This window comes from Platichthys flesus, chromosome 7 (assembly GCF_949316205.1).
Source record: "Platichthys flesus chromosome 7, fPlaFle2.1, whole genome shotgun sequence".
NCBI lineage: Eukaryota > Metazoa > Chordata > Actinopteri > Pleuronectiformes > Pleuronectidae > Platichthys > Platichthys flesus.
Genome location: NC_084951.1, coordinates 7,112,385 through 7,138,847, shown reverse-complemented (window position 1 = coordinate 7,138,847; position 26,463 = coordinate 7,112,385). Strand labels below are relative to the sequence as shown.

The window sequence follows — 26,463 nt, the reverse complement described above, 5'->3', positions numbered from 1 at the left end:
TGCGTCGTTCATGCTGTCCCAACACTATGTCAAAACATCTGGAACTTATACATTATATAACCCTTCTAAAAGAGTTGTGCATTTCTTTTCCCCTGCAGTTTGCCATCAGTCTCTACTACCTGGCCATGGTGGGTCATTGTTTGTCCATTGTCTCGCTGATTATATGTCTGATCATCTTCTCCTACTTCAAGTGAGTCAAGGAAAACTTTCCTCCTGTCTTGTCAGAATGAACACTGTCATAGTCCATCTGCATTTACTTACCTTTTTCTTTCATGTGTTTTCCTCCGTGTGTGTTAGATGGTTAAACGAGTATTTGTACATGTACACATGGCAGTAATATTGACCTTTTTATCATATATATCATAGATGACCTAATGGCAATACTAAGGTTCGCATAAGTGATTGTGATTAAATAATTTGATGTAATTCCTAATGCATCAATATTTCTACATGTTGTCAATACACTTTCTATTAGTCAGATTAAAATAATAGTTTTATTTAATTTGATGTGTAACAACAATCAAAGAATAATAATGTAAGCATTTCAACAAATAAAATTAATTTAAGTGCAAAATGACTGAATGTCTCTCTCTCTTGATTTTGCAGGAGTCTCAGCTGCCAGAGAATCTCGCTCCACAAGAACATGTTTCTCTCCTTCATCTTGAACTCCATTGTCACCATAATGTGGCTCTCACTCACCGCAGCCAATGACCAAACCATAAGTACCAGCGACTCCGTGAGACACTGTGTTATATTTCATCTCATTTTACAAATCAATTTAAGTTAACATGCCTAATTTCCCCATGTTAAAAATGTCCTGCACTTAATTTAGGGGTGTGTTCAATAGAATTTGAGTCTTAATGGATTTTAATCTGCCTCCACTGCATCGTGATACATTTGATTCCCTCTCCTGTCCGTCAGGTGAGCTGTAAGGTCCTGGCTGTGCTCACTCAGTATGCATCTACTTCCAATTACTTCTGGATGCTGTGTCAGGGCATCTACCTCCACACACTCATCATAGTGGCCGTGTTTGTTGGGGAACAGCAGCTCTTCTGGTACTACGTGCTGGGATGGGGTGAGTCCGGGTGGATTGGACAGTGAAGTGCCACCTCCCGCTTCTTGTGGCTTTTCAGTGTGATCTGCTTCCATCTTGTGGTCATGATGGGACAAAAAGTCACAGAGGCCATGATAGCCGGCAGATTGAAATAATAAATGCAGAGACACATTATTGTGCATGAGGATATGCTGGCATCAGCTTACACTGATTATTACAATATAATGGTCAGGTCAATTTGAAGGAAACATATGAATTTCTTTTGCAGCTGCATCACGGGAATCACTCTTATATTTCTTATATATATATTCCTCTTACATTATGATTCTCACAAAAAATCCTAAAATTGCACTTGCAGTACTTTCATACTGGAAGTAGTGGAAGGTTTACTGCTTGTTATCCTTGAAGGATAGAGTCTTCAATTTAAAAAAATTATTTAGAACACGAATGTAGTCATAAATACACCGGGATATATGAAAGCAGCTACGGTGGTTGCCCATATCTTTTTATATCGTTCCAGCATTGTACTTGAATGGCACATTTCTCACACGTCACCTTTATTTCTAACTCCCTGCTGTTGCTGGAAACCTTGGGCTCTGAAAATGTATGCAGTATACACACTGTTAAACTGGTCCCATCAACTTACATGGAGGAGACAAGGTTTTTAACTTATACTGCAGCCAGTCAGCGGACAATCCAGATGTTTTGGCTTTTATTTTGGATGCTGTCATGTCACACAAGTTTATTTACCATTGGCCATTTTAAAGCAGTAGCCATTAGCTTAGCTTATCTTGGCTTAGATTTGCACTAAACACATTATATCTTTTATTTTTATGAAATCCAAAGTAAAACCACAAATCAAGGATTTTACCCTTCAGAATAAACAAACAAGATGCATTATGTTAATCTGCGATCTTTTGCGCTGATGTGGCTTTTTTTCAGACAGATTCTGACTAACTGTTCTTTGTCCCCACTTTCTTCTGGTTCCTGAAGAGAGATATGAGTGACATTGATCTTCTCATCTAGCTACTTGCTAGCAAGTCAATTAAACTTAGTTAAAAAAACCATTTGATATTTCCGTCTGTGTTTCTCTTCTTTATCCTCAGGTTTTCCAATTGTTCCTGCAGCAACATATGCCGTAGCTCGCGGACTCTACTTTAACGACAAGTAAGATGTTGCTACAAAGATAATTATCTGTATGTATGTCGGTAATAAACATCCAGATTGTGAATGTAACCTCCTGTATAATGACTACAGACAAGGGTTTCTCCAACTTCCTCTTTCCTTCGATCTCCTTTTACACTGGTCACTCTCCGGCCGAGAAGGTATTGAGAGATATTGATTTGCCTCATCAAGGGGAATTTCTGTGAGCCCTGTGTTGACTAAGTCTAGGACTAATGATGACGGATTCAGGCTTTCACTAAGCCCCTTGGTCTTTTTATATCACTGTGCATGAGAACACTCACAGTAATGGTGTCAGGAGTTTCAGTACCTGCTCTCTGTGTTTCCTTCAGGTGTTGGATCAGCTCACACACTCAGTTGCTCTACATCATCCATGGGCCCATTCAAGCTGCACTGTTTGTATGTATTCAATAACATTATAATGTATGTATGTGTTTACAAGGTAGGTGATTTGTAGGTGGATGAGTGGGTAAACCATCCCCTTTTTACTGACATGACACGAAAAGTTGAAACTTAAGGGCATCAAAAAGAACAGAAGGACAGTGCCCCACTCTCCTTCTCTACCACACACACACTGACCATCTTTTACACAGAGACACTGACCATCGGCAGGGTTAGCCTACCTGTATCAGTGGCCATCAAAAACACCAATAAAGATTTAACTGTCTTCAGCCGCCAGAAAGGATTCAGCATGAACTTGGTGGACACTGCTTTGCTGTGTTAATTTATGTGACAAGCATACAGTTCTCTCCTGCAGGGGGGTCCAAAAGTTAATCGTCTGAAGAGACACTCTGCTGTGCTGTTGAATTAATTTGCACACACAGACAGAAAGCGGTGAAAGCAATAACCCGCTATAGGCACAGGGTAATGAAGCACGGATTTTAACCATTTAGATTCAGCAAAAAAGATCTATAACTTTGACATCTCATTAAACCTGCAAAATGTGAGAACTGACATAAACCATCCAGGTGGAAACTACTGTGAAAATATATAGGGTAGTCCCTTGTTTTACACAAGATTACTATGAAATTGTCTGTCATTTACAAATTTGTTGACTTTTTCAGGTTTGCTACAGAAACTAAATTAAAAAAAGAGAATTGAAAACTTGCCAATGAGATGTGATGATATTTCCCTATGATTAAACCAACAAAGACACATCATGTATTATTTGTATATACACCAAACAGCCTTCTTAAGTCATTTGTGAAACTGTGTTTTTGACATAAAAAGTTAAACTAAAATCTATCACCAGACAGATGACAACAAAAACTTAACAGGACGACACTGTGCTTTCCCCATAAAATAGGGAGCAACAGGAATAGAGGTTTTAAGAGAAGGCGCTGTTACAGTGCCACCATCAGGCCAGTACTTGCAATTATTTAGATAATATGAAAAGATGTTCTTTCACTTAAAGCTTAATCAATTCAAATACATCAGTATAATTAACATATTTCTCTCTGCGTCCTTTTCATTCATCCCTCCATCTGAATGCTCACCCACCCACCATCGATTCACCCAGGTGAACTTTTTATTTCTCCTGAACATCGTCCGAGTTCTGATCACCAAGCTGAAGGGGACCCACCGTGCTGAGTCCACAGCCTACATGAAGGCAGTTCGAGCCACCCTTATCCTCATCCCTCTGCTGGGAGTCCAGTTCATCCTTTTCCCCTGGAGGCCAGGGGGACGCATTCCCCGGGCCATCTATGATTTCTTTGTAAATATCTTCAGCCACTTCCAGGTAAAGTCAATAGTAAACTGAAAGTTTGCACCAAGTGCCGATGTCATAGAGACCCCTTCAAACTAAGGATATATTAGATTAAATCTTACTGTGCATTTAACAACAGCTACTTTTACACTAATAACCTGCAGATTTTGGTCAATTTAGTTTTTCCTCGGCTGGTATTTGGCATGGGGTCTTGAAAATCATTTTCATTAAGTTAAATAAAACTAAAGAGCCCTTTCATCCATTTCCACTAAAGCATGACATAACAACTCTCTGCTCTTGAATTTGAATAAGAAAGTGCCACTTGATGTTGAGTGTTCGGAAATTGGACGTACAGCTGAATCCTGTTTCAAATTCACAGGAGCAAGAGCGGAAATTAATACACGTATCCATGTTTGTCAAGTAAACCTGATGATTTTCTTAATTTATACTTATCATTTACAGATATGCGTACCGACATCTGCTTCTGTATTATCACTTTCTCTTTGCAGGGACTCCTTGTGGCGATTATATTCTGTTTCTGCAATAATGAGGTATGTTAGAACTGTCATACTGCATATTTTCAAAGATAATATTCACTGCTAGAAACTAATGTAGATTTCAGAGTGCAAACAAATAACCAAACACAGAACACAAATCCAGAAAGTCAGTTACATAAACAGTGTTCACTAGTTAATAGGCAAAGGGCAGAATCATGATGAAAACATTTTAAAGGAAGAATAAGCAAAATTGCATTGATGATTTTATTCAAACCCTTGTTTTATTGCACCACTTACCTCCAGTGTAATCATACAGAGACGCTGATTTGTACACACTCATTCATCACCCTTTGTATTAATTGTGGCTTGTTTATTTTGTGCACTATTATTAACTTACTGTGGCTTAATATTTAAGTAGATTGAGAGCAATGGTAAACCAGAGTCAAATTCCCTTTATACATACACATACTTGGCCAATAAAGCTGATTCAGATTTTGATCTGGATTCTGATTTGTCGTTGTCTTCCAGGCCCAGGCAGCACTGAAAAGGAAGTGGTATCAGCGGACGTTTGCCTGGGGCAGAACCAGCTGGGCAGAAAGACCTATCACCAACAACCACTTTAACTCCCAAACCAACTCCTCTATCATCGAGACGAGCCGCGCCACCATCGGCTTGGAGCAGCCTTCTGCTTCGACCTCCTACCAAAATGAATGCAGCCTCGCCCTGACCAAGCTGCACCAGAGAGCGAATGGGCAGAACAAGAACAGCAACACCTCCAGCAATGGGGAGGTGGAAATGCTCAATAACCCAGTGACCACCGACATCTGACGGTGACAGAGAATGACTGAGGTTGCAGGTATATTTTCAAAATAAAGGATAACTGATTTGGACGTTGTACATAATATCTGAAGAGCACTTAAAAGCACGTGGTGTTCACACACAAGCACAAACAATAGTATGGTAACTTTTTTTGGGACTTGTAGGAACTGAGGAGATAATTGATTTATTTCATGGTGTCGTATAATCACAGTATATGCCTATGTTTTGTTGCTCGATTTATGTAATTAAATTACTATTTGTTTTATAGTAGAAAGGAGAATGGTGCAAATCCCAAACCAGCAGTCTTGATATCACAGATATGCTGTATGCTGTACACAGGAAATCTGTTGCCTTATGAAGTTATATTCCACTGATGTTATCACACATATACTTTTACAAGCTGTTATTGAAGAAAGACAATCATCTATTGAAGGAAACCCAGCATCCAAATCTTAGCTGGTTCAGAAAAGTAAAGCTGCCGCCCATTGTTAGCAAAAGCGAAAGCAACACAGTAACCGCTCACATTTTGATTCAGATTGAATGTGTCAATGTGTGCAAAGTGCATTAAGAGATACATGTACACTTTTCATTCGTAGAACATAATAAACTAACACGGTAACTACGTAACTGAGTAAAGACCAGAATATGACTTTTTGACATTTGTTTTACAAAATAATAAAAAACAGACACAAATATTGTCTGCTAAAACAGGGGAAACAGGAAACCAATTTAACACATATATAAGATACATTGAACTAATTTTAATTCAATTGGCAGACACTTTTGTGTGAGATAACATTAAGTATGAAATCTGTTCGGTGAGACAAAGAGCAAGGAGATCAGGACATGGGATACACAGTAAGTGTGAGCAGGTGTTCGAAGTGTAAGGAGAAGAGATGCTTTTGTCAGGAGGAATAGAAAATTTCTCAAGAGGTTGTTGAAGGTGGAGAGCGACCCTGCTGTTCTCAAAGCATTTAATAGCTCCTTCCACAATCAGAGTCTGGACTGTGAGTAGGTTGCGTGCAGGAATGGCAAGGCCAGAAGAAGAAGTGCTATGAATTTGATTTGGGCAACCATAGCTTGGCAGTGGAGGTTAATGAGTGGTCAAGTAACATGCCATCTTTTAGGCCGATTGAAGAACAGACATGCCACTGCATCTTGGACCATCTGTAATTGTTTCACTGTGCGTGAAGGCAGACCCACTAGAAGGCGTTGTAGTGGTCAGTAGTTGAGGTAAGGGATAACCATGGTCTCAACCAAGAGTCAGGTAGGTCCTGCCCTGATTCATTTTATGTTGTTGTAGAGTGTCAAGTGGGATGACCAGGAAACATATGCGACATGAGGATAGCTGGTCATCAATCATGAGGCGGGTTTTTCTTTATCCATGTAGATATGTCTGAAAGTTACAAACCTTTTGAGCAGATCACTGGACCCAAGGAACTGGAGTGTAATACGGAGAGAGGGGGCCCAGCACAGAGCCTGGGGGCACCCCACATTTTTTCCTTGCCATGACTCTGAAAAAAACATGCAGTGAAGTTTGATTCAAACAAAGATTGCAATATTTCTCTGGATGCAATTATCAGAAAATAGGGATGGCAGGATGTGGTGGTTCGCCTTGTCAAAGGCTACTAAGAGCTGGGGACTGAACCGCAGATGTAACTTCTGTCACAGAAAACATAACTGTTTCACTGGTGCAGTCACTCTTAGAGAATGACGGACTTGGATCAAGAGGAGTAAGAGTAATTCTCAGATCTGTTGGGAAAACCACACTTTCAATAGCCTGAGGTAATAATTAAGATAGTTTTCAACCTGAGCGGGGTCAAGGCTTTTAGAGCAGAGGTGTTTCTAAAGCCTGTAAACATACAGCTTTGTTCCCAAAGCCAGTGAAGCATTTATCATATGTGGGATTGCTGGTACCATGGTATGAGTTATGGCTTAGAGGAGGTTGGTAGGAATGGATTCAAGCACACATGTGTAGGATGACTAAGTGTCTGCTGTGTTGATGCTGTGTTTTCATTAAGTAGTGAATGAAGGAAATCATCTGCTCTGCTTATCTTGCAGGTGCTCTGCCCTCAGAGAATCGACTGCTGATTGCAATCTTTTCAGCAAAACAGGCAATGGTATCAATTGAGTAATTATTAAGTTAGATCTCATAAGGCGATTCAGTGAGCTGCCTATAACTGAATAAAACAGCAGCATTGAGGATTGACAGAAGAAAGTATCCAGCGGAACTCCGCAGCTAAAGCTAAGTAGAGCAGCAGTCACTCAAAGGAAAACCGATAGGGTGTAGGAATGGGCTGTGAATAATACCTAATAAATCAATTAAAACAATTTCAAAAGTAATATGAAGGAATTTGTTGGGTAAATCAAAGCGTAAAAGGCATACAACTAAGGCATTATAACAACCTCTTTCTGACAGTTTTCTTGCAGACCGGAAAACCTGTTTTCTTTAGGCACCAACATCGAACAGAGATGTCACACCTCAGCCTTGCGTTGTAAAACTAGTTCTTTGCAGGCAAATGTTAAGTTTGGACACAGAACAGAGGAAATGTTTTATCGCCTCGTTATCACAGAAGAAGTTCATTATCACTATGTTTGCTTTGGCAGGTATGAATTATGTTATGTTGAAAGGGCTTTCATGGTTTCTTTACACAGCTGTCAGACTTTAGCCTAATCTATCAATGACATTTTTGAAAGTATCTAATATTAATGTAAACTAGTGTGTAGTGAATTATAAGCCTGGTCTGCTCCACACCTTTTTACTTTACCTGGAATTATATTAGACGTTAGAGTTATAACACAAATTTCCAGTGTCAGTTGAGAAGTACAGAAAATAATCGAGCTGTGGTGTGAAAGACATTAAACATAGTAACAACATAGTATACAGAGGAGGTTCATAATCCCAGCGGTGTATTGAATAATCTATTCTGAGCTGTGTGTGCACATATTCTTTTCATAAATACCCCTCTCACTTATTTAAAGTTTCACACACTTTCATTTTTATTGCAATATAACAGAAGATTTAATGTGATGTAAATGTAGAGCTACACATAAAAAAATACATTTTACTACGTTTGGCTGAGGATGACAGAGCTTTTACAGACACAGAGCTGTGCCAAATTTGTTTAGAAATAAGTGAGTTTTTCTTCTGTATAACTCCAATTCAGTCAACATTGGTAGGAGACTTTTAAAGATTTGTCATGTCTTTATTGTAATACTGTTCCAATTGCTTTGTTAAGTTCAATATTATTTTATATTAAGTTGTGGCTGTTGAAAAAGTAACTGTTTGATTGTTTCTTTTGGTTTGTAAAATAAAGTACTTAATTCGACAGGAGAATATGACCCTTTTACTTCTTTCCAGTAATTCGGGTTGTTATTGTCACATGTGGAAATTAAAAAGGGAGAGGTCCCACCGAGATTTGAACTCGGATCGCTGGATTCAAAGTCCAGAGTGCTAACCATTACACCATGGGACCAATTGGTGCTGATGGGTTCAGTTTATACATCTTATACTTTTCTATAACGTCTTTCTTTACTGGAACTGTAATTTAACTACGTAGCAAAACAATCGTATAATCTTAACGTTAGACTAAATGTGCAACGTTGAAGTCGCTTGGTGCTTGGGTGGCTTCGAAAAGAAGTTAAACACGAATGGTTCCAAGCTAATGATAAGATACCGAATATAACTCATGTTGATGCTCCGTCAGTCAATGTACGTGTTGTTTTTAACCGTAGACAAAATACAGCCCAACTGTTAGTATGACAGTACGCAGACATATGTCGCCCCCTCCCCTCCGCTAAGCGTCAATAACATTAGCATCAGCATTAGCAACATGGACGATGCATTTTTTTTCCTCATACGTTTCTTACTGTGGCTTAATGTGACACATATATGGTGTCGTGTTAGTGCAGAGGTTTACTGATAAAAACTGTCACATGGGGGCAGCAGAGGTTCTATCTATTTGTCTATCCCTCTGTCTATCTATCTATCTGTCTATCCGTTTATCCATCAATCTATCTGTCTACGCATCTATACGTCTGTCTATCCGTCTATCTATCTGTCTATACATGTGTCTATCTGTCAATCTATCGATCTATCTATCTATCTATCTATCTATATAGGAATGTGAGGGTACATTGGGATATACGTTATTATCATTTCAATTTGATCATAGATTTGGTCAACTGAGATCTTGATCTAGAATTAAATCACCAATTTCTGTTATTGGTCTTCTAAAAGTGCACGACATGTTATTAATTTTTATTTTTTTTTATTTAGAGCATGCCTTGCGGGCGACACGTGTGGGTCCCTGAAGGCGACCAGGTTCCCGCGGGCACCGTGTTAGTGACCCCTGTGCTATATGAATAAAGTGATTATGTTATTATTATCTTTATATCTTTTATTCAATCAATTCTGTGTATATAAATGTTGTTTACACTATAAGCTCAGCACTTCTGATTTTATTTACACCACATCTCTTTTATAAGATTTATTTGCATTTTTATGATCACCTAAAATGCATTCAGATAGGACATATAAATACATACAGCTCAATCTGCCTGAGCTGAGCGCAGATAGAGGTGCTGTGAGGATACGGCAACCTCATGGCTGCAGCTTAGTCTATACACACAGCTTAATGCACGAACACCCTGCTCTGTCATCACAATCCCCAACATGTGAGCGCACCACTTCCACATGGCCTGCTGCTCCTTTAGCCCCATTAAAGATCAGGACCCACACACCAGCTACAGAGGATTGGTGATTAATCAATGTGGTGGCTGTGGGAATGTGAATTAAATCAATCGGGTAGGATGCTACGCTGTTTGATTTACAGAATGTCACTACTGGCTCAACCCATGCTGCTGCAAGTGGGTCAACCACACACAGAGAGAAATGAATAATGAATGAGGGATAGTTTTCAATCTTCCTGACAACATCACTTAACATTTCACAAAATTATACCAAACAATCAATCCTGTGTAAAAAAATAACAATATTAGTTCATATATACCAATGTTATGGGGAAACTTCCACCGGAAAACTAATTTAGAGCGCAAAGTGAATTTACCATATAAACAAACATGTTGTGTACATAAGCACACAGAGGGTAGATGAGTCTCTGTTTTCTTTTCCACCCTCTAATCACAGCCTGTTGAATTTGGATTAATCCTATTTTCCTGTTAATCTCAACTGTTGCCTAATTGGAGGATAAGGTGGATCATGTGTAAAGCCACAGTTCAGGACACATATGTAGATCCAAAGAAGCACGGGGATGCAAAAGATAAAGTTAACATTGAAGTTCACATTTCTGTTCTTTTTCAATAGATCTTAATTTTAGTGTTTAAGAATTCAGTACTATTTATCGATGTTTACTCATGAATCTTTTTCACTTGTTTATTGGCTCAGGATCACTGCTGGAAAAAGCTTTCCAGAATCTGATCAGGGCACAGTCCAAACAAAACACTGGTTAGTGAGACGCTGGACTCACCTTTGGTCCACTTTGAGATTCTGTTGACTTTAAATCTTTTAATCAGTTAACAGGACAAGTGTATGATTTACAAAAACATAAACAAGTCCTGTCAGTGAACAGATACAAATCAGATTAGACCAGATGATCTTTTTAAAGCTTCTTCTCTTTAACACAATGTGTTATTAGATTAAACACAGCTGGTTCTAAAGTCCTATTTATTAACAAATTTTAGAGAGATAATCTATATTTTATAGGCTGAACACAGCTCATAGTGCCAACTCGTGTTTCAAACTGTGTTGGACCTTGCAGGGCCAATGACATTTTTATAAATTTGAAAATGTTAAACCCCCTAAAAAATGTTATGTGTGAGAGAGAGACAGAGAGAGAGATGTGTGTGTATGGAAGGACTGTTATTTACAATATAGAATAAATTCTACTATCGATACTAACCTTTTTTCTAATGAAGTTTTAAAAAGTCAAAGCTAACAGCGCCATCATTTTGAGAACTAGAGCAAGAAGACCAGCACAAGAAAGTCATCGAGCGTGTGCTTGAAAGAGACATGCCAGTCATTTTTAATCATGGACCACTGGAGCATTGAGATAATAGTGCCAGCCTGAACATTAGCGCTTGAGACAATTAGGCTGAAAGAGGAAATGGAGAAAAGAAAAGTGATTTCAGCCATTACATACGTATGAGAAGATGTGTCGAGCATTAATGGTTTTAAAAGCTTGTTAAATGCAGTAGGTGAATCAGGACATCCTCTTCTCTTCTCAAACCGTCTAAATCATCTGTTTTTATAACATCAGTGTTGCATTAAATGTCAAGCTGAAAGCTTTGTTCCAATGTCAGTGGCTGCTGCTTTAAGATTTCAAATGTTAGTGGAAGCAAAGTTAAACAAGGCGAGCAGGCACAATCCTGGTTTCGAACAAAGACTCTACATAAAGATGGTCGACTCTTCTCCACTTCCCCCCCATTCTACACCATTCAAGCTGTCCAGAATAGGTGTGCCACCATCTTGCAGTTCTTCTGTCATTTAGAGCCAGAGTCTGTACAGCAGTGATCTCGGTGTGGAGCCGGGACATCTAGGTGTCGTTGATACACAAACTTGACTGATCGTGACTCAGTCTCAGCTGTCAATCATGGTGTTTTATAGCATTGAATAACTTAACAAACCAACTTACTGAGAAGTCAGAGGAATTCATTCAGCGGGGGCATTTGTCTTATATTAACATCATCCCAGTGCTGCCTACTGGTTTGTCATCATGCCATTTCTCTTCTCGGCTCTACACTGGGACCTGGCACTGACTGTGGGTGTGAATGTAATGCTGTAAATGCTCTGACTGAATCCTGCACCCTGACTTGAGTGTGGTAGGAAGGCAGTGATAACACTTGTGTAGCACGCACAGCCTCAGATTAGAGCCCATGGACCCCTGCCCCCTTCTCACCTTCGATCTTACTGTATAATCCCCTCTTGAGCTCATACTGATGCTCTCTCGCTCTCTCTTTAATTCCAGTCGGCTGAATCTCATGGCGACACCCGTCTCATGACTCTGTCTTTTAACCTCCGGGTCACATCAGTTGTGTCTTCTCCTCTTTTATCTCTTAAATTCTGATAAAATCTTGGCGATGTACAGTAGCCTATATGAGAATCATATACCCGCCTCCGCTCTTCCATTCTGTCCTCAGTTCCTCCAGGCTGTGACTGCCCTTTTCCCTCAGCTTTTTCCACGTGCTTTGTTCTCTCCATCTCCCCCCGCGTCCCTCTCCCTCACTCCCGGTTGACATAAAAACTTCCCTCACTGCATTTCTGTCACATGTGATCTAGTCACTCAGTGTGCTCTTCTCACGCAGCTCACCCCGTCTGACTTCTGCAGCAGCGATGTAAAGCAAAGGAGAACAGTCAGGTGACGACCTCAAGTCTGGGAGAGAGACCAGAGGAGGTCACAACACATTGATCTTAACAGCACAATCACTGTGTAATCATTATGAACCTGATCTAAAGATCAACCTCCTGTCCAGAGATCACAGCCTCAGACAATGTGTTGGTTGTTTTTATTTTTTAAGTTCTTTGCTGTTATCTTGAGTCAAAGTCAGGTTGTCTTTGTTATGTTACTAACAAACGTTAAAAGACCCAACTGAGAGCAATATAGACAGAATAGACAGGATAGAAATTAAATGGATTTTCAGTTTGGGATTAAGAAAGTACGTCTGTCTGTCTGTCTATTTAAAGGATTTACCCTGAAAATATCCCAAAACAAATATATGCAGTTACAATCAATGAGTAATTAAACCTGAATTAACTGTTCCTCTGTATTTTACTTACTCTGTTTTGATTCATGTTAACAATTTGAGACTCATCTTACCATCACTTGAAAGCTTTTTTTTGCCGTTTATTGTTGTACCATCTCCATCTCTGCACATCACAGCAAATTCTCTGCAAGGACCACACAGTCGTTTTTAATCAAATAATCTAATACAAACATGACACTGGAAACACAACAGCGCAATCGATTTCCTTGTAAACAGTGACCTTCGTCGCTGTGGTTACTTTGACTCAGGACTGACCTTGGTTGCTGCCTCAGTGCCGGCTGTCACGCCACTGTCCAGCACCTCTGCCCTCTTTTGTTACAGCCATCTCATATATTCACTTTCTGTGCTGTAATCGATGAACAAAACAGAAGGCTGCAGCGGTGCTCTAAGAGAATCGTGATTAACCCACCCTGACACTTCTCTTTGTGAGTTGTGGTCAGGACCTGAAACTAAACCCTGCCACATCAGCAGCAACAACCAAGCCTGGTATGTACAATTTGATTCGGCTACCATTTGATTCAGAAACAGTTTCTATCAAACATTAGTAAAGGGGTACATTTAAATTAAAAATGTGTTAGCTTATTTAGAAGGTTGCCCTCTGTTTTATGTACTTTTGCTACAAAGCAGCCACTGCTGTCATCAGAGGAAATTATCACATAATAGTACTTCCTTCTGATTAACACTTTTTTCACCACAAGTGTGAATGTGTGAAGGAAATGTGATACCATATTCGAGAGGGTGCCACATTCCTCATTCTGAGCATACTACAGTGTGAAAAAATGTTCTCCACATTTTAAGCCTAAAGAGCAATGAACTTTTGATGTTTGAGACTTTGGAGAAAATTACTCAAACAACTTTTAAAAGTGTATCTATTGTTTAGAAGCCAACATGACAAGGCTGCATGAAGTAACAATTGTCCACAGTAATATTGCTCACAATCAATATCTGGCATCCTGAAGCATTGATATCAGATTCAGAACTTGATGATAAACCAGATTGATGATACATGGTTACATCAACACAAATATTGAATAGATTGAACTGTGATATAGATACAAGCTATAGATTCATTGAATCTTTAAATTAATATGTTGAAAAAATTTGATAGAATTGCTCAAACTTTTCAAATGTGTTGGAAGCGTCCCCACATGATCATACTGACATTGATTCGAAATTGAACTCAGTAGAGCCTCTGCCAAGGCCCGAGAGCCCCTTTAAATTCAACAGCAAATCTGTCATGTTTTTTGGAAATACTTAGAAACGGTTGAGTAGCGACTGGATCCACAGTATCTCAGCGACACGTTAGAGGCAGTTAGAAGTTTCTAGCCCTATTTGATACTTTGGAGCAGCTATAAAAATCCTAGCACCTATGACATCACCTTTAAATCCAGTTCATCTGGATTTTTATTTATATTCAGACTAATTTGCACATACTTATAGATATCTCCCTCCTAACAGGGCCAGATCTTTTTCATCAGGGTCCATGAATTCCGTTCAAATGTAAAAAAAAATAACAAAAATAAATGGATATTTGATTGGTTCTTTCTTGGCCCATGTCCCATCCTTTTGCCAAGTGTTGTGGAGATCGATTTAGTAGTTTTTGCGTAATCCTGCTGAAAAACAAACAAACAACTCTTTGGTGTGGAATTCCATTTAATCATTCACTTTCTTAAAACTTCTAAATAAGATATTTTACAGCCAATGTGCAAGCATTTTACTTGATGTCATCTCATGGATGTGTATAATTTATGAAGGGCATTGTGTTTATCCTAAACATGCATAATGGTATAACGTACTGTTTTAGGTTTATGTCATAGTAAAAAAGTACAGTATATACATAACCATGTGGCATTACACTGTAAAATTAGACAAAGGCCTACAATATTTCATGATTCACAAGGTTTACATGCAAATTGTAACCACATGGATCATTATCAAATAACAAAAAAAAAGCCTTATACATAGACAATAGAGTAAATAAACACATTAAATTCTAACCATGTGTTAAAAACGATAAATAACCCACACAAGGTGAGGTTTTATGAGCTACCTGCTTTCAATTTGGTCTGAGTCTTGGCTTGCCTAACTAAATTTAATCTGAGTCACATACCAGGAAAAGACCTGTGACCTACTCTGGGTCCTGAACTATATTTTAAGAAGACATAGTGTTCTGTAACAGAGACAGCTGTTGTGCACATGGCTGCTTCATCCATCCACTTAAATGCTGCATATATATACTATATATGCATGTATGTATATATAACATATTGGGTCTATAACTGACACAGTTATGTTGCCCTCATTCCTATTCACTTAGCATTTAATTCAATTTGAGGTTATAAAAAAAAAAAAACAGAAAACAAAGGTTATGGATAAAGGACGACAGGACTTCCATTGGTGCCAAGAGCTACTTTGGCCTAACTGTGTTTTTTAAAATATACTTCACTGAGGCCTTTGTCATATCTCTCACTCCATTGAAAGCAGGTACTCTGCTGGGAAAATACAAAGACATTGTTGTTTATTAGGTAAAATGAGTTTTTGGAAAGGGGTCATAGACTCTTTCATTTTTTGGATTATTATAATTTGGAAGAATATACACAAATCAGTGTCTTCACTGTGAAAATATTTGGTCAGTTTTCTGACAAACTTTTATCCAACAGCGTCATTATGCATCCTCACACTCAAAGAGCCACTTACCAATGGAAGGCTCTCTCCAGAAAAAGAGCACTACTCAAACACCACACAACACAAACACGGCTCATTCATTCCTGGGGAGCAGAAAGGGCTCTAAATCTGTCTGAAGCTGTGTTTTCTCGCTCCCAGACTCCCCCGAGGTGGGACGCCTCTGATAAAACCCACAGACTGCATACTGTACCAGGGAGAACTCCCACAGACAGGCTTATACTGTAAGCAAGGGCTGAGTGTGTGTGTGTGTGTGTGTCTGTGTCTGCGTGTGAAAAGGAAATGGCAAGACTGTCAGACAAATAAAACTGAGACATAAGGGAAGCCATACAAAGCAAGAAAACATATATATGTGCATTTTATAATTTTAAATTGTGTTGATATATACTTTACGAAACCCTAAACTATATCTCCACTTCCTTCAACTATCACATAATGAGCTGACGTATCCCGGATATGAACGCTGCCATCTTGTGTGTTTTTTGAGTCTGAGGCTGTAGTGAGCATGAGGCAGAGTTGCGGTACTGAGCTATGGCATCAAATTACTAATGGAAACCAAACTTATCAGAAAAATGCTTGGACCCAGACCAGTGTGAAAATAATTACATAAAATGACAGAATCCCACTTCAAGAAAAATTTATTTGAGTAGTACATTGACTTTTTAGTTTGGTCCATGTCCCATCCACTAACAAGGAGGAGAAGGCAATCGCAATCAATACACTTGGGCTTCACTTTTTCATGTTGTTCAGCTTTATACACAATCAGTATAAATGATATGTGTTGGAGGAGTTTTTTCAATCTTAAAATGTTTTCAGTTGTTTCTAACAAACAGCTTCTAGCAATTTACTAGTTAGAGTCTGTTAGCTGTAGTAAAATGTTTTAGACCTACCAGACGAAATGTCGAGCGCAATCTCAACTGAACAAAAATAAAATAAACAGATAACAGATAAATGCAATAAGCACAGCAAAAATCATCCGTATTCAAGGACATTCTGGAAAAAACATATCTGGCTACAGGCCTGATAAAGGCAATGATGACTTGTCAAAACAAGGAGAGGAGAGGTGAAACCACTGTGGTTAAAGATGGATCAGTTATATTTGGTCTTTAAGTAAACTGTGCCACTGAGGCAGCATGCACGATGCCAGCAGTATGCAACTAGATCACTTCAATGGAATGAAGTTTGCACTGAGGTTGCAAATTATACTTTAGTTGATTCATGACATGCCAAAATGTGGAAAGGTCGATAGTACTGCCAAACTTAGCCGGTGCCTTGCAAAGTTAGATAACAAGATCATTGTATTTAAGATCAATTCAATTGCCAAATTAAACAAAAAATGTAACTATATCTATATATAAAAAACACGTTTTTGTCGTAGTAAATTAAGTCACTGCATCTCAAAAAAAGTAACACTCATCTTTCAATCTAGATGGAAGAAATGCTGGTGTAACAGTTTCTCCAGGGATTCGTCTTGTCTGATTGGCTTAGAAAGTCTTGGGTCGTAATCCATCCGAGGTTAGGGAAGGTTAAGTGGGTTTGCTGACAGAAGAACAGTGTTTATGTTCTCATTTTTAGCATTTTAAGACATGTGTGACTACACACTGCACTTCATGCTGTTGATTTGTAAAAGGTCCATGCTGGACACGGCGGGAACTAAAAGCCCCCAAGCAGTGTCCGAAATTTCAATTGAGATTAAAGAGTTTCTATTTTTCTGCTCCCAAATTACAAGTAGTTAGTGTTTCCTTAGTCCGTCATGAGACGTTAACTTTCCACTGAAACCAGAACAATGAGCTTGGCAGCTTCTTAAGACAGGGTGTTTGACCCCCTGCAACACACAGCCATTTATGATATAAAGCAACAGCAGTGCTAACGTAAATTAGTTGACAAGTCTATGCATATTAGGGTTTTTAAACTTGTCTGACTTCTGATCCTTTGTCAATGGTTGCATTAAAGCTGAAGCAATGCGTATTCATTTTTTATTTTCTTTACATTCAGGTTTTGTATGTGTGTAGATGCCTTTAAGGGGAAGAATTACACATAAGATTGTAAGAATATAAAATAGGTAAACACATTTGCAACATGAGATTTCACAACTGAGTCTATATTTGATAGATAGATATATAGATAGATAGATAGATAGATAGATAGATAGATAGATAGATAGATAGATAGATAGATAGATAGATAGATAGATAGATAGATAGATAGATAGATAGATACCAACGCAAAGCAAATTCCACCTAAAAAGTCAATGCAAAGACTATAATAGATGTGAATCAGTAAAGAGAGCAGTGCAAATTACGCGATAGACGTGTCTTTTTGTTTAATCGCTAACTAAGCTAGAGTTAGGGTTGCTAGGTTATCTAGCTTGCCACTGGTCAGCCTCAGGTAGTGCTAGAAACTACAGCAATCCAGACACAGCTTCTTATGGAAACTGTGGAATTCCCTGAGCTGTGTGCGCCTCCCGATGATTTTGTGGAACGGCACATGATGGTGCTGGCTTTGCCAGCATTTCCAGCAGTTGTTAGCATTTCAACCAGTAGTCTCACCACTTATTTTCAGAGGAGAACAGGCAAACAATCAGAAAAATCATGTGAGTACAGAAAGGAAACAAAAATGACCCGGCAGCAAAATTTGAGTTCACACCATTTGGTGAGAATGCAGCATAACCATGTGGACAGAAACCGCTGCAAAATTGCTCGTTTGAGCTCATTTTTTACTTCCCTGGCCTCCACTCTGGGCAAACTTCGAATTTTGTGTTTTGCCACGTTAGTGAAGTACTGTATCTTTACAAATGCTTAATTAGCTGACCAAAATACTACAAAGTTAACAAAGCCATTAATGTTCTTTGTTTACTTTATATTATAAATTATAGATAGCAAGCAATTTCAAGTTTTTGTTTTTACAGTGTCCTAATTTCCAAGGAACCACTGCTGTTAATTACAATGTTATTCCACCATCGGCATGTTAAATGATTAGTTTATGACCAAGATGACTGAGAACTGCTGTGAAGACCCACTAGTGAGCAATACATCAAGTGCATAAGTAAGCAATTCAATTCATAACAGAGTATGAGTGCAGTAAATCCATACAGGAGTGATTATGTAAATAAAAAAATAAACCACACAAATAGACACACTCAAAGTGGTTACGGAAACAGGAGTGTTTGCACAGTATGAACAGCAAGGTGATATAATTACTGAGGCGTCTGTGAAGAGTTCGGTTTAGGTTATTTCTGTGCGTGCTTATCCCACTGACTGAGTTCTAAGTCACAACAGTGTCTCTTCCCCCCTCCTTGGGCCTCCTCTGCACACTAGCGTGCAACAAATACGACAAGCAGGGACACTCTTAGTCAAACATTTACCCAGGGCAGGTTGGGGAGCTAAGAGCACGGTCTATCCTCTCTCTGTCTGTCTCCTCCATGTCGAATTGTGTGAGCTACATTTAAAATGTAAGCTAAATTAGTCTGCATCAAACATTATCACGCACCAGCTTGTGCTGTAGTTTACTTCCTTCCAGATTGCTTTTACCTAATAACTTGGCAAGTTACAGAATGACCAAGCTTGTTTTACTCTGCCCCGCCTGTCACACACACATATATACACACACACACAAACACACACACACTCAAACAACTCCCTTCTCCCCTCTCACATGAAAGATTTAGGTTGAGCATGTCAGGGAGCTTATTGCTTTGCCTGAAGAATCCTGCCTCTCCTACTTTTACCTCTCAGGTTCTGAAAACCCTGCGTCTGAAAAATTAAAACCGAGTCGTCTTCCGTTACATAGCAGTTGTGTGCATGGTTGCATAGCAGCAGCAGAACTTCACCGGGGTGTAAATGGGATGAAAGTGCTGCTTGTGATGATTGTTTTTTTGGTTTTGGTTGGAGTGTGTGACTGTATACTTTATGCCAGTGTCATTTCATGTGCTTGCGTATCTGTGTGGAGTATGTCTATGTTTGTGTTTGCTGGTTTCGAAGGCTTGAGTCAGGAGGGCTTGGCACCGCAGTGTGTAATTTTCTATGTATAACCCTGGCTCCGAGGCATTACGGTCAAGGTTGCCAGCTTGTGTTTTTTTTCCTCTTCCTCCTCTTCCTCTGTTTTTTTCCTAAACATGAGATCTGAGCACATACCACACAAAGAAGAGACACATACTTACTGTATGTATGTGAACAAATCTACGACATATGCTCACTTGACTTGAGGGGACACATACCTAGTGTATAGTTTTCCATTTGGCTTTGGCTGGAGAAAAGCAACACTTTTTCAAGTTGTCCCTTCCTCTTAAAATCCTCCCCCTCGCTGCTCGCAGGATAATGCAGAAAGCAGTTGCGCTTAGACACATTAGCACCTGTTGCCTTGGAAGGAGAACAAAAACATTTAGGACAGCCCACAGTTTTTTGGAATATGAACAAAAATGAGAGGGGAAGTATAAGTCAACTTTGCAGGGGTAACTTATAGGGAGGTCCCTGCAATGTACAGCCACACACAGACATAGACACACACAGACATTACCATCCACCCATCCATCCATCCATCCATCATCCCTTTCACATGACTGTCTCTAGCGGCAGCCATCTGCTTGCAAAAACTCAGAGGATCAAGACAATAGAGAACAGTCTGGGGAATTCATTTGGTGTAACACATATATATTACATTCTTTGGATGACTTTTGATTCAGTAAAACATCAGAATTATGTGCAAAGTACATTTCCCAGAGACCAGGGGACTTTGTTTGAATTGTCAGATTTTTCAGTGGTACAGAAAAACCCCACAAATCCTCTCATTATAAAATGTGTAAGCAGGGAAGGTTGAGCATAAAGATGTCAGAATCAAATCTATACTGTTGTGTTATTTACCAAAAACAAATTATTATCAACTACATAATCTGTTATAATCTACTAAAACCTTTAGCTTTTGCTGTCATGAGATGTTCAGTCATGAACTCCAGAGAATGTATGCACAAATAGGTCATGAGTTTCCCTTTCAAACAAGAATTACAAAGCAGAAGATTCTTTGCACAGACAAAATTCTGTTAAAAAGAACAGGTCAAATAATGGATAAGAACCATGGGCTGTGTCACTCATGCGGTTGAATAACATCTGTATCAATATTATGAAGGCTAACCAAAGACCAATAAGTATAAGTCACATAACATACACACACAGTCAGTAACAACCCATCTCATCACTCGTGCTTTCTAATGCTCATGTATGATCCTGCAGTCACATGCTCTGTTCTCCCTTTAACCCCTGGAGCTTAGCATGTGCCTCGGGATGTTGTGATGTGTCACATGCGTCTGCTCATGAATAGACTAATGTTCAGGCTAGCAAACAGAGCTGTGCACGACAATCGGGGGGGGGGGGGGGGGGGGGTGCACTGATTCGTCAATACGCTTGAGCCTCTTGTTAACAATGAGCAGAATGTGTTTTTCTGTGCAATGTACTGTCAGAAAAAGTGCTCTTAATGGTCTGTATTGTGTTAATATTACATTACATTACATGTCATTTAGCTGACGCTTTTGTCCAAAGCGACTTACATTTTTAGAACACTCATCATTTTATGAGGGGCCATCTAGGGGTTCAGTATCTTGCCAAGGACACTTAGGCATGCAGATGGGATAGAGTGGGATTCGAACCGGCGACCTTCTTGATGCAGAGCACCCGATGCAGAGCACCCGCTCTATCCCCTAGGCCACGCTCTCCTAATATAATCCTCTTCTCGTATGAAACACATTCATACAGTGCATCTATGGGCAGCACATTTTTTAGTATCTTGCCCAAGGACACTTCGGCATGCAGATGGGGAAGATAAGGATCGAGCCACTGACCTTCTGGTTAGATGGCACAGTATGAAAACTAGAATAATTCCACCAGTTTTCCAATCAGTTGAGCACATGTTTGTTAGTAACTATAGACCTGTTAGCATCCTGCCTGCAGTAACAACAATATCCGAGAGTATCATTGGCATGATGGAAATGGGTCATAAAACTTCACAAAGAGTAAACAATTAACGACTTACCTGATGTTTGTCCACCTAATGTGTTGGATGGGCAGTGTAAGGTGAGGGGTATTCAGCTGCAACATGAAACCTTACCACTAGATGTCACTAATTTCTACAGACTGAACCTTTAATGTTGGTAAAAATGTGTGCATGTTTTTCTCAAAGTCTGCTAATAAAGACCAGGAACCTGATGTTGTGGCAGGAAGAAGATTAGAAGAAGTGAATGAACAAAAACATTTAGGTATACTAATACAATCACAACTCACTTAAGTTAAAAAAAGTTTTATTTTAATTAATTTATCAAGTCTTAGACATATAAAAAATAACTTCAAAATTGTACCTTCATGCCATGACACAGTCACACATACTTTTGCACTGGCTGCACACAGACAGGTATAGGGCCACTGTGCATTATAGGCTAAGACTCTGTAAAACAATGCTTACTGAATATGACATCATCTTGAATAGTCTTGTTATTGTTGATCTAATTGCCTTCATTCTCTCCTTTTAACTGTAAATTTTTTACTAACTGTTTATTGTTTATTGTGGACTCTGCCTCAGCGTCTTTTGATTTTTTAGTCTTTTAGACTAGTCTGTTAGTTTGTTCTCTGTCCCTATGTTTGTCTGTTCTCTTTTTAAGATCAATCTTCCTGGGACTGCAGAGGAAAAGAGACATAACTCTGGTACATGTATATGAACCATAGTGGTCATAATAATAAATGTACATCGACCCTTTTAAATTTTTTAATTTTTAAAAGTAAAGCATATGTGTGACTGCGATCTATGGGATGATTTATTTACTCATGGGCTTCTCTGACGATACCAAGTAAAAATGGAAATTTTATGTCAAGGAGAGAAAATTAAAAGGGAAAAGCATTTAATATGGCAATTTGTAATGTGTGAAAGTGAACAGTGAGACTTGTCAGTGCTAAGAGAAAATGAGAATTGCTCAGAATTAGGATTTAGAACATCAGCCTGCAAGTGTGGAAGGAAATGCCAAACGGCCTAAACCTCTGTGTCAACAAAAAAATGTAATAACCAACAATGGAAAGCTGAAGATGGACGGGCTGGAGGGTGGACGGGCGCTGCGCTCCTCCTCTGAAAGCTGCTGCCAGTTTACAGCTATGGGGGAACAAGTATGGTGTGCTACATAAAAGGAGACATCTTTGTGGAGACAAACTATGTACTGAAAGTATATGATTTCATAGTTCGGTGAAAGTGAATAAAAAAGGGACAAAAATGCCACAAAACATCCAAAATAAGGGCCAAGAAATGCACTCAGAGGGGGAAAAAAACTCTTCCCTTGCTGTGGGCAGCTCTGCTCCCTGTGTGTTATAAAAAGCCAATCCTCATCTTTTATAAATGAAGTTTATATTATAGCAGCAGTTGCTGAGCTTGTTCTAGCTGCGGATCCTCGTGAGGAAGCGTGCCGTCAGTGGACCGGGGCTTCTCACGCTGGCACTCCTGTCGTGTGAAGGTCCATTTTGGGGCTCTGACGCAACGCTGGGGGGAGCATGACATTACACTGCTGTGTGGAACAGGCATTTTCACAGCATATGCATCTGATAAAAAGGAGGATTTTAAATATCTGGGTATGTGCAGAAGGCTTGTTGATTAGACTGGAATTACGGTGCAGATGTCAAATAACTCTAGTTTGTTGTGGGAGGGGATGTCCAGTGTTTCCAAACACAGAGAGATTCATTTAAAAGCTTTGACCCGGGCTTCCTCCTCGCCACTTGCGATGAATCCCACTAGGGCAGAGGTCAGGAGGGCCCTGGAGGGAGAGGGAGCGGTGGCAGGAATGAAAACAGCAAGTCGAGGGAGTCCCCTTACTATAATCAGAAAGCCAAGCAAAATATGCTGCCGCAGGATCAGACATCGACACTTGAAAATTCAGGAATTACGTTTGCTAGGAGTGAGTGAGAAAATGAGAAAACCAGCAGGGGCAGCAAGATGTGAAGCAAGAAGAGAGGACAAAAGCAGAGGGGGTCTGGTGTTGTGCAACAGTTTGACATTGATCAGGGTTGATCAACGATGACATGGCAGTCTATTGTCGCGTCCGTCCCCAGCGTGCAGCTTCTCCCACTCTTTCTGTCGTCTTTGTTTGCACTCCCAGTCAACTCTCCCCACACGGGCATGTCAGCAGTGTGTGTTACTGTTGCAACTGGACTGGTGTAAATCTGTCATGACGGCTCATCCTTTAGACTAAGCAGAATCTAATAAACCCGGTCATTGTATGGAGAAAAATTATGATGGTCTTGTAGTTTTTAAACAATTCCAATTTTGAATTGAAATTTGAAGAATTACAGAAATGCTTACTTCAAGACGTGTTGATATTAAACTTTTTAAGGGTCCAGTGCCTTACCACTTTAACTCCAGTGCCTTACCACTTTAACTTGACCATTTCCTTTTTATGCAACTAAATAATCTTTACCTCAACTCGACTACACTCTGGAGGAAATACTGTGCTTAATGCACTCAACCACCATAATTATCGGACAGCTTCAGTTACTTTATTTTCAGATTAAGACTTTAAATTCACAGAAGTTTTATTAGAAGGCAAGTTTACACAATACAATGCACCTTCATGCTGATGGTTTAAAGTATTTTTGCGCGTGACCATCTAATTAGAAGTGAAATCTTTTTCAGGCTCCTTGTCAACAATTCATTTGTCAATTACACCAGAGAGTGATTTCCCTTAAACTTCTCATATGGTTTAATTTTGTGTCTCTGCACATGACACAGAGAAGTCAAATGATCCTTAATTTTGCAAAAAGACAAATAAGAAATTTTTATAATGTTGTGTTGCTGCTTATTTTACTCTATTATTTCTCCCTCCCATTATGCATCATGGTCCAGCAGGTTTTATCATCTAACCACTTGCACCTTTGATTTGACCACTTCAAACAAGGTACATCAAATCTACCCACAACGGGACACTGCATAAATCTCAACACAAAAATACATCAGTCATGGGTGAGAAAATGTACTTTAAAAGTGTGGATGACATACAAGCTAATTAATAGACAGTTAAAATGTATACAGTGAAATCACTTGACATGATAAATGATAATGGTGGAAAAAGTATCAGTAAAATCAAGAAAATCATAAACAACATAAATGATACATTAAGAATATAATAAATTGATACGCTAAGATTATATAAAATGGGACACAATTGAAAAGTGCATTCATTGGAAACATGTCAGGCAAGTAGATTCATACAAGATCACAAAATGCTTTACAGGCAGGTAAAGGAATTTTGAAAACCAATACAGAAACTGTCAGGGAACTCATATAAGGAATTTAAGGTATGTGACCTAAAAAAAAACTGTTGGGATACTAAGAAGTGCATTTTATTAATAATACTTGGGATTTACTGAAAGCGGATTCTGGACAAAAGGATTTCACTCATTTTACACATTGCTGTGTTCTTGCTTTTACTCTAAGGAAATACACCTTCCAACACTGAAGGGTTGTATATTGATTAAGAAATGGGATCCAGAGACAAACTGTGAAGTACAGTGGTATAGTATAAGCAGTGAACGATGTCCTTTTTCTGAAAATAAAGAATGTACAAATATATATATACATATGTAACAGTAATCTATTAAATGTATTAATAGATTACTATTAATACATATTCGGAAAATGTATATCTTCGGACAATTTTTTTTCTTAGCAGTTTTAGGGATACTATCTGAAACTATTTTGGCTGACACATGTTATGCACAGGTGGTGTGTTATGATAGAGGTGATTTACGGCTGCGTAGCTGTGTGCAGTGGGCTGCGTTCAGTCTGGCTCAGTGTGTCCCAGCTGGGCGTGTTTCCTCTCTGCAGCCCAGACACTTCTCATTAAACGCTTCCTGAAGAGCTGAAATGAGTGGAAACAATCCGTCAAATGTACTTGCCCCTTCGGCCAAGTGGATATAAAAACAAAACATTGTTTGGTATTTACACTGATTTAATGTTTCATTAAATGTTGTTATTTTAAATAGGGAAAAGAAGTGGAATGCAATTTTAATGTGACAGCAAGCGTTTATATTTGCTCAGAGTGAGCAGGAGTAAAATTGTCTTTTTGAGTTTTGGTTTGTTTTCTAGAGTAGTTGATGCATTTTAAGATGATTCACTTCCTCCTGAAAATGTCAGACATGTACTTTGCGTTCCCAATAAAAGGAGACGCATAACAATTACAACCACACTTGCCCCAAAAAACAGGATGGGAAAAATTCTAAGAAAGAAAAAACTAACATTAACAAGAATGATAAAAACCATAAACTTTATGCGAAGAAAAGCCCACCATTCAATTTACAACAATCACATCGACCCACTGAATAACTAAAATGGAGGTAGGGACAAAACAAGCACGGAAAAAAAATGAAATAAAACCGTGATAACATTCTGTATAAAAGGCCAAGTCCCCTGGACATTTTTGTATTTTCTGTGTCTGAGGTCTTAAGATTTATGATTATGTTTCAGACAGTGGCCTGCAGCGTCAGTAGGATAGTGGTGGTCAAAGGCTTTCGTTTTATTGAACCATTGGTCTTGAGAGGAGCATTTCCTTTGTATGGCCTGTAAGGATTCAAACAGAGCAGGCTGTGGATGGAGGTGGTTTGTGTTGACCAGGTGATGTCTGCAGCACACAGGCTCCAGGTCCTTAATACATTAAGGGTAACGGTGGGGCTGTGGAGCTATATCAGTGTCTGAAGGATGGAATGACAGGTTGTAGTGTGGGTTTT

At 39.1% G+C, this 26,463-nt stretch overlaps 1 protein-coding gene and 1 non-coding gene across 2 annotated transcripts in view; one reads left to right on the top strand and one right to left on the bottom strand.

The window, feature by feature from the left end:
* The window catches only part of calcrl2 (calcitonin receptor-like 2), a 28,959-nt gene extending 20,373 nt beyond the window's left edge, over positions 1-8,586 (top strand). Inside the window, exons 6-13 of the mRNA XM_062391359.1 lie at positions 99-190; positions 607-736; positions 922-1,075; positions 2,161-2,221; positions 2,569-2,635; positions 3,756-3,974; positions 4,451-4,492; positions 4,967-8,586. Of these exons, the coding sequence (XP_062247343.1) occupies positions 99-190; positions 607-736; positions 922-1,075; positions 2,161-2,221; positions 2,569-2,635; positions 3,756-3,974; positions 4,451-4,492; positions 4,967-5,266 (1,065 nt within the window). The 3' untranslated portion in view covers positions 5,267-8,586. The remainder of the gene's footprint in view (positions 1-98; positions 191-606; positions 737-921; positions 1,076-2,160; positions 2,222-2,568; positions 2,636-3,755; positions 3,975-4,450; positions 4,493-4,966) is intronic.
* Positions 8,587-8,661: 75 nt separating this feature from the next.
* trnaq-uug (transfer RNA glutamine (anticodon UUG)) lies at positions 8,662-8,733 on the bottom strand. Its single transcript has one exon. It is a non-coding gene; the product is annotated as a tRNA-Gln (tRNA).
* Positions 8,734-26,463: the final 17,730 nt, after the last annotated feature.